Genomic DNA, 12,198 nt, shown 5'->3' on the forward strand with positions numbered 1-12,198 from the left:
GGTTTATTTCTATTACATATTAATGGCAGGTTTATAGATAAATTATCTGTATCTTAAACCGAGTAACTGCTGCTTGACATTTCTCTTCCTCCTAGGCTGGGAAGTATCCATATAGCAGTTAGCACATCAATTCATAATTCTATCACTGGTGATAAAAGGACTTTCTGTTACTCTAATCTCCTTACATTAACACCAGATGTGAAAGATGATTAGTGGAATACAGGTTCAATTAAATCCTCATAAAGATATTGCTAACAATATTTAAAGAGCAGCACCCCAACCTGCGTATAGCAGAACTACAGTAAGCCTTGCTTATGCATCCCCGTGAGTTTGTTCACAAAATGGATGCTACTTCTCTGCTGCGTAGTAAAGGTTTAATGGCATTGTGTATGTGTGGGTTTGGAACTCATTGCTTTATTTTTACAAGATATGTGAAAACTTAATACATTATTAATATCTTGCTGTACCTAATTCAGACAAGTCAATTTTCTAGAACAAAATGCAGAGATGTATATCACCAGTATTCTGTTTGTGATTGTTTATCATGGAGTAAATCGTAGGCCAGTGGCGTATCTGTGACTGAGTAGTTGAAAATAATTATTTCACAGAGAGAGAAATTTCAGAATCCTTATGTATTGTGGTTTGTTTACATTCAAAAATTCTGTACAAAAAGAAATTACTGTTCTGCACCTGGCTTCACCCCAAGGCCTGGATTCAGAGCAACCAGCTCTGTAGCCCTGGGTTTGAGGGACTCGGCAATGTGGATTGCTCCTGAAGCAGGGTCCTGGTCCAGGTGATAGTGAGCCACAAGACGCCAGTGGGTTTCCAGTGTTCTTGAGCTCTTGCCTTCTCATCAGTTTGTCAAACAGGTCGCTGAGAAGTGGGTGAGCAAACACTCCCTGTCATGTTATCAGAAATTTGTGAACTATCTTGAGAAGCACAAAAATGTGACTTAGGTTAATGTAGCACATTACAACCAGCTGTGCACATGAACAGTAAGGAAGAAGAGGAAAGCTACAGTAGAATAAATAGAGAAATTACAGAATGAAGTTGTGAGAGCGTTTTCTTGTAGAGTTTTTGTTTGAAACTGGCTTTGGAGTGTGGTTTGTTATTCAGGTGATGGTTGTTTGTTTTTAGACTGGCAGAAAAAAAAGGTTGCAGCAGAGAATGAGCAATCTAAATCTTTTGTGGACTGATACTTTCATGACAAGTATTATACCTGCTTTAGGAGGAAACTGTATGCTAATGAGGTTGTGGATAAAATAATCTTGCTTGAATACATGTGAATAAATAGTGGTTCTTTTGGTTCAGCTGCCAAAGAAAATAATTGTTTTGAATAGAATAGATTTTAGGATTTTTCCACCTTTTAGTACTCAAACAAAAGCACAAACCATTTTATTTTTGCTTGATGCATAATGGTTCAATTCAGGCAAATATAATTGAAAGGAAATTAAAGGCTTGATTAGCAAGCCAGTAATGGTGGTGGTGGTGTCAGCCCCTTTTTTCTCCTTGTAGTGCAGAGACTATGGTGTTCAGTGGGATGAAATAGACTCAGATAAATCTTCTCAAGCAGAGAATTAAAATCAGACTCTTGGGTGAGTTTCTTTACTGTCAGACAAATGCATTTCTCTGATAGTTTAGTTCTCAGCCTTTGTCCTGGCTTGAAGTTGGTATCTAAAACATGCTTATACAATGAACGGCAGGTGAAGAAATGAGAGTGACTCTTCACCCCAGGGGCTGGGATTGCATGTGCAAGCTCCAGCCTCTGTTTATTTGTCATTAAAGGTTGAGGTTATTGCACCTCAGAAGTAATCCTTTTTATTTTTCCCCCTAGCATTTATCTGGGAAGTAAGAGGCTTATGTTGTCCCCAAGCAGAGCAGACAGTTGAGCCTATGGATCTGGGTCCTACACCCTTGGAGTTCGTATGGTTGTCCTCAGGTGTTCAGAGTACAAGGGAGCTGTGTTTGCACTGAATTTTTATTTGTGGATTTTTCCCATGGTATGTCTTGCTGGGGCAGTCACATTGCCTCAGCTGTTTCTTGCTTTATCCTCCTGACAGCTCTAGGATAATATTGTTCTTTTCAATGCTTCTTTTCAAAATGAGAAATTAAGGCATGGAGAATAAGTGATTTCCCCAAGGTCATATAAGAAGATCCGTAAGGCTATTATAAAGCATTTTAAATGTTTGCTGTAGCTGACTACTACCTTGCAGTAAATTTGTCAGGAGATCAGGCCATGCTAGGTCTCACAGCCCATTTACTCTCCAGAGCTGGTTGAGTTCCAAGCAAAAATTTGCCTTCAGAGACCCCTTCCCCTAACAGGAGGTAGAAGACCTTGTGTCTGAGCCACATGTGGGACTGTGAATCATTAGCATTTCATTTGAACGCTGAAGCCTGGAAAAACTGAATGGGCCATGGAAACACATTGGTCTGGGATTTGTCTCTGTAGTACTGACTCTTAAACTTTAAGCACTTGCACTGGATGTCATGAAGGAGATGAGAAAAGTTGTTGATGCCAGCTGGTTAGCTTGCATTAACTCTAATCAGAAGCTTCCTTACATCAACAGTGTAAGTAACTGACACTTCTGATTTCCTAAGGAAGCCTAAAATATGCTAAACTTGGGTGTTTTCTTTGGTTTTGTGTATATTATCTATCTCTTTTGTAACACAATATGGAAATGTTCCTTAATTCAGATCTGTGAATAAAGGCTTTCTTGACACTTCTGGGTTTTGGTTTTTGTTTTTAAATGCATCTGCTACCAACAAAATGTGATCCTTTAAAGCTCTACTTATCATTTGGAAACATGTTAACAACAGAAAGCTGCATGACAGGCTGAAAATCAAGAAGACAAATTGATGCATAAACCTGGTGTTTATGTCACTTCTTTCTAGCCCTAGGATTACCTTACAAGTTTGCTCCTGCTTTGTTGTAATGTCTTTCTAATCAGAAGTAACTAAAAGTTTCAGCTAATGTAATGGTAATTATTCATCTGTTAGTATTGAGTAGTATTGAGTCTTTTCAAAATCTTACTAGTTTTCACAAAAAAGGAAAGTACCATCAACTGCAACACTCTGGGGGGCATGGAGGGAGGTCAGCAAGTAAAAGACATAGGCACATGTCCAGGCTTTTTTGTGATCACTCAGTTTAAAAGACACCAGATCCATTTGTGGCTGTTGTGGTATCTCTGCCATCTAGCTCCTGTTGAAAAAAAAGGGAGCTTGACCACTGTAGTGTTGACAGCAGGATAGATTTCTCTAGTGATAAAATAGCAAATGGCAAAACGGGTTCTGTAGTCAGAATTTCAATGGTGACGGATGCCAGCATATTACCAAAACTGTGCTCAGTTCAGTTAGAAACTGAGAAAAAAAAATCTTACAGTTGTTTCCTTCCTTTTTTTAAAAAAAAAAAATGTTGTAAAGTTTTTTTGGCAAGTACTGTAAAGGGTCTTTTCTGTTTTGTTATGCTGGTGTGAATCCAAAATTATTTCATTAAAAGAAGTGCCCATAGAGCAAATTTAAACTAGCATGTATCCAATGCAAGGTAAAATCAGTCCTTTGGATGTAAATTTGTTAAACTACCAGAATGATTGTTTAATCTTCTCATGTGTAGTTTAAATCAAATCTGGACGTCTTCTCCTTTTAAGTTAATGATGGTGTTTTACTACATGATGCTTAGGAGGTGTTTGACATCATCTTCTTATTCACAGCTTCCTTTGATGGGGAAAAGCATGCCATCAATCTTCCTTCTGTAAACAGTGCATCGTTTGTCCTGCGCTTCTTGGAGAAACTCTGCCACAGCCTGCAGTGTGATAATCTCTTCAGTAGCCAACCTTTCAGCCCTTACAGGGGATGTGCACATAGTCCTACAGAATATGATAGGAACAAACCAGGTACTGTTAAACAGCTGTTGATTTTCAAGTGCTGATGTTTTTGAGAAGTGTGATGACTTTCTGAAATGTAACTTTTAAATCTGTCTTTCTGTGACATGAATTGATTGAAATGAATATGCTTAAGTTCTTAGTGAATTGGTTCCAGTGTGGTAGTGCTTTGACAGGATGGAATAGCTCATACCACATGTGCAGAAATCATTTTGTTCAGGAAGCTCCTCCTTGTAGCCAAGCCAGGAAACGTATGTATTGTACCACTGTGATACCACCAAAAGGACAAGCTCAAAACTTCACATTTCTTTTGTTAAATTTATGTTTGGATCATAAAATAAACTTACAAAAAGATACTTAATGCCTTATGAGAAGGGGCTTGCCCTGAAAGGTCTAGCCCTTCCTGCACCGGTAAAAGGTCCTTCCTTCCCGCTTTATTCACCTTACTCAGTGACGGCTCCAAAAATTTTGCATCCTGCTATGTACCATCCAGTCTTCTAGTAGAAAAGGTGGGGGTTGTGGGTGGCTGCTTGTGATGTTTTGTTTGAGGCCAATATGTTTGTCTGCTGCGGTGGGAGTGTAGAGCGAGGGAGAAATGAAATGACTTGCACAGGATCTTTAATCGGGTTGTTTGCAGGGCCTGGTATTGCATGTCCCAGCCCAAGGGTTACCAGGAGCCATAACTGAGAAAACCTTGATGTTGGGGTAAATTCAGAAGATTCATACTGGGTGTGAACCTTCCTCACAGCTGTCTGATAGCTAAGTCTGTCTTCTGGGTGCTGCTTTCGAAAATAAAATAGTCCTCCTGCCCCTTTTCCAATGGAGAAATTATGTTTATAATTACGTCTGTCATATAAAAATCATTAGTTTTAACTCTTTTCAGAAAAGTAGACAAGATCAGGGTAATTTGGGTGATGACAGTATAAACTAAGCTGTACTTCTGTACTTCAGCTTTGAAAGTTTGTGTCAAAATGACTGAGTCTGTGTGACACAAGAAAATGAACTGTAACCTAGTGAATGGCTGATGTATGTCTTTGCTTTTGTCCCTGGACTTTCCCCATGAACAGCTTTATGCTAGAATAACAGGCGGTGACTTTCCTCTTCACAGCAAAAGAAGAAATACCTGAAAACAGGAGTGCTAAACGATACTCTCAGGACTCTCCACCATATACTGCTCCTCTTTCCCCTAAGCTTCCCAGAAATGATGCTCATCCATCTGAAGGTAATTACATTATGTCGGGATTATATATGAGGATTATTTATGGCTTCAGTATTTCCAGTCAAAAAGGACCGAGTACAACATATGTGTCTGGTTTGTCTCTAGCCTTTGACAGGTCAGGGTGAAAGTATGTTAATTATTGATCACTGGCACAGATTTTGCACTTAGGAAAGATCTACTGCAAGTTCCAGCAGTCCTTCTCCTAAACCTGCTAGCCTTTTTTGTGAAGAGGCTCAGGCAAATAGGTGACAGATGAAGCCTCCTGCTTCATATATGGCTATTTAGCGGAAAACCAACTGCCCTGAAATGGATTAGGAGACAAATTGGAAGCAACTCTTAATAACTGTAGGCTGGGGGCATTAAGTAAGGGTGTAGCTTCATGATACAGCGCGGCTGAGTTTATGGCTAGCTGCCAGTGGAAGCTGTGCGGCTCCTGCTTTCCTTGCCTCCTTGTTCCTGCAGTGGGTCCCTGGCTGGGTGGTGAGCTGAACCAGTGAGCAAAAGCACAGAAAACATTTTAGTGAAGTGCAGAGTCATTTGCAGTTTACTTCTCTGGACTGATGCACCATGGACTTGGATGAGCGCAGGGAAGAGCTGAATAAAATGCAGCTGTGGCCAGGGTAGCAGTGTAGCCTCCCTGTGGCAGCTGACTGTTAGATTGATTTAGCTCACTGATGAATAGCACCTTTTCCTGCACTGCAGCTCAGCTGCAGTAACTGAGCATGTGTCTAGTCTTAGGCCGCCACAGATGTGAAGTAAAGCATCTAGGTTTAAACCTCAGTGAGAGAGACTTAGGAAAACATGTCGGTTTTTTTACCCTGCATTTGCTACTTAACTGGTTAAGCCACGGTAACTTCTTGATGTTGACTTGTCCTGTCTGATACGTACTTTCTCTTGCTGCAAAACATTTGCACAGCATTTTCAAAGGCTTTTTTGAAATACGATGAGGATTAGTTATTTTTTCCTTCATATTAATTTTTTTTTCTTCTTTTTGGAGATCCTGGGGTCATTTTGTGTCTATTAGCATCATCGGGGCAGAATTGTCTCTTCTATGCAGATTAAAAAGTCATAGGACTACAGTTAAGGCCAAAAAGGGTATAAACTAAAAAAGCTCACAACAATAGCTTGTTTTAAATGCTACATCTTATTATGTTATATATGTGTAGCACATTCATGTCTTTGTAATAACAGCTGCAGGAAATACAGTTCTGCATTGATTATTGATTTCTATGTCTTTCCAAAAGAAGTCTGGCTTCATTCCCCTGATATATTGTACACCTAAGTCAGATATTTCTGGTAGGAAACTTAATAAGTGTGGAGCACTTGATTATACTCAAATTGAGTAGTTTCAGTTGGAGCAAAACAAATGTTTGAGTAGATCTGCATTATCTTGTAAGAAATCTTCCTCAAAGTAAACGTGTGCACATACTGCTTTTTAATCCTTGTTTGCCAATGTAACCCTTTTACAGATGAAGTCAGTGTAGTCTTTGAAATACATCTTAAGATCAATAGTTCATTATAAAGTAAAGTTACTTGGATTAAAAAAATAATAACAGTTTTGTCATAGTTTCAGAGCTTTGAATTTGTGCATTTCAGGAGGCAAAGTGTTCTGTAGAGTTATGTGTTTCACATTAGGGCAAGGTCCTCTGAAAATCTGGAGACAATTTTATAAGTCAGTCATGGGCTGGTTAGCAAGAAGGATCTGCCCCAAAAAAGTTCTGGTTCCATCGAGACACAGTTGTCTTGAAGTAGTTGTTTTGAAATATCATTTGAAGGCAAAATGGAATAATTGTGGGAAAGGGTCTTTTAAACAGCTCATTTTCCTTCTGATCTGCTCATGGATGTGTTTTGCAGGTTTTGCTGTCTTTCCTGCTCGCTAACAATTTTTTCCTAAAGTTATGAAAGATAAAGGAGGAGCGAATAGGGAATAACTCTTGTCTCCCTCCCCCTGAAAACAGTGTTCTTACTGCTGCAGCTGATTACATCATTCCTGTTTATGTATGAGGCAGAACAACTGGCTTCTAATTCCCAGAAGAGCTTCAAGAAAGCAAAACATCTGATTCCTGCTAAGGCCTTCAGTGTTTAAACAGTCTGTTGTCGTCCTTACACTTGAAACATAAGGCCTTTTATTGGCCTTTTATTAATCTACCCAGAGATCAGGTACTCTGTTGTGGAACCTCCTGTCTCTTTCCATACCACTGTTACCCACAACTGCTCAAAATGTCAAGGCAGGAGTGTGTCATTCATTGCTGCATGGATTGCAAAGCTCCATTTGCTAGATGCCAATTTTGAATCAGCTGTTGACCCCTTTTTCAACCAGATTGCAGCTGGTTTTTGTTTGTAGAGAGGTTAGATGAATAGAAAGGAAAGTGGATTGGGCACCATAGTTGCTTAACGGAAACACCTTCTCTAAAAGATGAAATATGCCAGCTTTTCCACCTTCTGTATGTGAATTCAGAATTTACATTAAGATAAATTCAAATGCTGGTACCTGGGGGAAAAACAGCAGAGTTCATCTTTCCCAGCCCTATTTACTTTTGTTTTCTTTAGGATATATATCCTCAGACAGAAATGTGGGATATAATTGGAATAAATAAAACTAAATTCCTTTGTAATATAGTCAATTAAAAAAAAAATTTGTCCTCAGATATCTTGACAAGGATTATGTAAACATTTTTTTTAAAAAAAAACTGTATTTGGGACCTCTGTTTACTACAAAAACTACAAAAAGGTTTTTTTGTAATACAATACATGGAGTTGTGTAGTATATGCTTAAATACTCTAGCTGAAATTTTCTGCTGGGGACTGTTGTCTCCATTATTTCATCCTACCTTTTAAGTCTTTTGAAAACTGAAGCTACAGGTTCAGTCAGTTAACCCTTAGGCTCCTTCATATAGCTTTGCTGTAAGTATTTAAAGATATCACCTGCCTTTTGGTCTTGGACTGAGATTTCTGTTGGTGATTTTGTTCTCTACAGCTATAATTTTCCCTTGGCTGGCTACCCTTTAATTTTATAGTATGTATTGTTGACTACATCTCTTAAAGTCTCTCTAAATTATATAGAGTACTGGCTTTTGTTTTTCATTTTGGTAAGTTGCTGCAGCTACTTCAAGCTGACAAATGTAAAGAAGTTAATTTTCTTGTTTTCTTTGAAAACCTCAGTAGCTGCTTCTTTGCTTTTGTGATTAACATGTAACAAACTAAGTGTGGCCATGGTTGTTTTCAGGGTTGCGTATATGAAAGAGAAGGACTTGTGTCCATAAAAGCTTCTTTATTTCATGACTGTCAAGTTTAGTAAAAGATGTTACCTTGTGTCGCAGAACTTGCCTTACCAAATTCACTAGAGTAGCAAGCTGGCGCTCTGAGTGCTTTTGTTCCCTTTGAGAATTACGCTGTCTGAAGACCAAAATATGCTTAACAGTTCTTCACCACATTCCACTTGAGAAGCTAACTGGGTTTTTTAGGAAAATGCTCTTCCTTTAGTTTTAATTGGGTATTCACCCAAGAAATTCTTGAAAGTTGTCATATAAGGAGAGTAGTAAAAGCTTATTTCAGGAACTTGTTTTACAGAACATACCGGTTCTTATTCCAAAGAATATGCTGCTTTACTAGCATATGTTTTATAACTTCACTAGAGTAATTTTCAAGATGGTAGTGTGGGTTTTACACTTCTGTGAACCTGTTATCTGTATTTTCCAGCTCTTAAGCCTCATGCCAAAGCAGCATTTGTTTCATACAGATTTGTACATCATGCTTCCAACTTCTTTCTTGGGCTAGATATTGGTCTGGTGCAAACAGAGCAGAATACATATGACTGCTAGGGAATGGAGCGGTGTTCTCATTGATTTGGGGTTTGTTTGGTTGGTTTTTTTAATCTCACATAGCATGTTTCTGCCAATCAAACCTGAATTTGGTTGACCAACAGTGGAATTTTCAGTAATCAAGCAAACCTGACTCCTGTCTCATGGCACCGGGAAAAGGGACCTGCTGAACTCTGCTCATCTGGCTTAGAAACAGTATTGACAGGCTCTAAAAATTCTTCAGTCTTCTAAGTGGGCATTGTTTGTGTTTTGCAGAAAGAACGAAAAAGGGGAATGTTACACTCCCTTCCTGAGACCCGTTTTTATTTTTCTAGCTTGCTCAGTGGGTTCAGTAATTTACGTATATCTTCAGCTTTCCAGAGTCTGTGCTCGTAGACCCTGCCCTGTGCCAAGAACTAACTGTATGTAGATACAGCATTGTGGTCAAAACATGTTACATTACTGTGCCATACCTGGCACCTACCACTTCTGTGGCTTTGCCTGCAACCTGTTCAATTGTTAATGATGACCTCTGTGTCTGAATGTATTGGGATCTATCGATGATAATTGCCCACTTCTTTTGTTTGTGAAGTTACTGACTCCCTCTGCTCTTTAGAGCAAATTAAACAATTGTTAACAATTTTTTGAGGTTTTGTTTGTATTAATATTTTCTTGCAAGACAAACGTAAAGCATTCCTACTGGTTAGCTTTTTGAGAATATAATTTTTCAAAGGTAATGAAAATGCTTGACTAAGGTTGTTTGATGTATCAATATTAACATCGGACAGTTTTACCACTAAAAAAATTTCCTCTGTCATTTCCCGGTTCGTAGTAGTTAACAAATACAGCTGAAATGATTTATGGAAGATTCCCAAACTTGACATATTAAATCTTCTGCTTCTTCTAAAACATAAAAAAAAAAAAAAAAAAGTTTTAAAAATACAGTAAGAGCGCAACGATTACTTGAGGAAAAGGGGCAAACATTCAGCAGCAGTGATTGCCTCACAGGAGATTTGTTAATAGGCTTACAGGCTGTCACTATCTTCAGGGGAGAACACAGCAAGGAGTTAAATAACAAAGGTATAATGTCCGTCACTCTGAACATATTGATACTTGCTTTTTCTGTAGCAGAAACATTACCTATAGAGGAAAACAGCACTTCCAAAGAACACCGATTTCCTGAGGACTCTATGGATTCTGCACTTAATTCTGTAAATCCTTCAAGCCCGACCCGTCGAAATTCCACTGAATATCGTACTTCAGGAAGTGCAGCGTATTACAGAAATTCCCTTCAGCCAGTGACTGCTACCTCAAATTCAGCCCCAGTCCTGCGCAGGCTGTCCTTGAGCTCCGCTGGGAGCAGTGGTTACTATGAAGTTAGTAGGAATCGAATACAGGGGCGGATTGAAGGTATGCTATATAATTAAACTTGCCAAAAATATGTAACTTTTTTATTAACATACAAAGTCTGTGAATTATGCATGAAGAAGCTCTTTGCCATAGAAAAACTTGCATACGGAGTGAAATGTTGTGCTGTTGCCAAGCACGTCAGGCTTGCTAACGTAACTGCAAATGCAGAACTTAAGCTTGTTAGAATTAATACTGTGGTGCAAGCTAGGGAGGTCGTGCCTGCTGCACCTTCCTCTCACTGCTGTTGTGGACCCTGCAGCAAGCCAGACCCGAGGGGGCTAACTATATGCAGCTCACCTCCTGAGCATCTTATTAACTATTACCGTGGTGCTGAAATATGGGGATAAAGTTTCCTCCTGTCCCTCCCTCTGTCTGCACAGCCTAACTTTTGCCTTTGCCACATTCCCACTTAATGGCATCTTGGGATACAGGAGCCAAGTACAAGTTGAACTAATCCCTCTAGGTATGTCATAGTGCTAGTGTTTATGCTGCTGTAAATATTTGCAGTTATATAAGGCATTTAGAGTCAACTGGAACAGTTCAATATTATTTGGAGGAAAATAAACCATCTTTCATTTTAATATATTGCAAAGAATGCATAATAAAAGCTGCATGTTAATATTAAGAATGTCTTTCATAAAATGGAATGTGTTATCCTTGTATAGACTAGTGATACTTCTTCCTTTCACAATATTTTTGTACTAAAAGCTGCAAGTTCCACAACTGGACCGGATTTGAATTCACTAAAAAGGGAACCTTCAAGAATATTGAATAAGGATCCTTCCACCTGGTCAATAGAGGAAGTAATGCGTTTTGTGAAAGAAGCTGATCCACAGGCACTAGCTCCACATGCAGAACTCTTTAGGAGACATGTACGATGCATATCCATTCTGTTCTAGTAGATTGTGTGTCACGTTAATCTCTTAAAATACAGCTTTCGTGTCTATCACTATTTGCAATTGAAGGTAGAATAGACTCTACTCATACATTAGAGGGAGGCTGAAAATTATTTTTCCACTCCTGCAGTATGTTTTCTGAAACTCCTCCTGCAGTATATTTTCTCAGTGTTCCACTCTTGTTAGACTCAAGTAAATACCCACTGTTCCAGCTTATATGGAATAACGCCAATACTGGAAGTATACAAGTTCTAATGGCTAACATCCATGGTACCCTGTCGTCCCCGGTACCTCTGGAGAAGATGGCATTCTCATGTACGGTCTGGGGCATTTGGCCTACATAGGTGACACCTCTCTGAGACAATCTGTTTTAGAGACTGATTATCCCGAAGTAGAGATGCTGTTATACCTTGTAAGCTTTCCTCTTTGTCTTTAATACTAAAATTCAGAGAATCAGTTGAAATGTTGATCTGTTTTGAAAGACAGTGTGTAGGGTTTCATAAGCTCTAACTAGTTGTTGTATTTCGAGGATAAACTGTGTCAATTTCTCTGTGCTGTTTTTGGTCTCCCCTCTTCCTTCTCACTGTGCTTTTCTATGGCAGGTTGCTCAGCAAAGAGCTGCTTTCTTATTTCATTGTATATATGGCACTCCAAAAAGAGGTCTGCTTTCTCTTTAGTAGTATTTCACCCTCGTTTTGTGCCAGCTCCTACGAACAGTTAAATATCAGGGTAAGCTGGATTGGAATGAAAACTCAAAATAACTTCCTGTCTTATGTTTTATTTTTAGTTGTACAACAAGACTAAATGTGACTTGTTTTGTCAGGTTTGTGTTTAAACAAAAAACAAAACAAACAAAAAACCAAACAAACCCCCCAAAACAGGTTGGATTTCCTTAAGGTGTTTTAGGGAACTGATTGCCTGTTTACAGTATGTAATGCTACTAAGACCTTAGGACTGTCAAATTTCAGCAGCTTTTCAGGCAGGCACTTGAAATC

General features: G+C 38.9%; 1 protein-coding gene across 5 annotated transcripts in view; it reads left to right on the forward strand.

Moving 5' to 3' along the window:
• The window catches only part of SCML2 (Scm polycomb group protein like 2), a 72,782-nt gene that overhangs the window by 55,936 nt on the left and 4,648 nt on the right, over positions 1 to 12,198 (forward strand). For all 5 annotated transcript variants that reach the window (XM_040582643.1, XM_040582640.1, XM_040582641.1 and 2 more), the window contains 4 exons: positions 3,708 to 3,890; positions 4,987 to 5,100; positions 10,026 to 10,307; positions 11,016 to 11,179. In XM_040582643.1, coding sequence (XP_040438577.1) covers positions 3,708 to 3,890; positions 4,987 to 5,100; positions 10,026 to 10,307; positions 11,016 to 11,179 — 743 coding nt within the window. The remainder of the gene's footprint in view (positions 1 to 3,707; positions 3,891 to 4,986; positions 5,101 to 10,025; positions 10,308 to 11,015; positions 11,180 to 12,198) is intronic.

The sequence above is a fragment of the Falco naumanni genome, chromosome 2 (assembly GCF_017639655.2).
Source record: "Falco naumanni isolate bFalNau1 chromosome 2, bFalNau1.pat, whole genome shotgun sequence".
Classification (NCBI taxonomy): Eukaryota; Metazoa; Chordata; class Aves; order Falconiformes; family Falconidae; genus Falco; species Falco naumanni.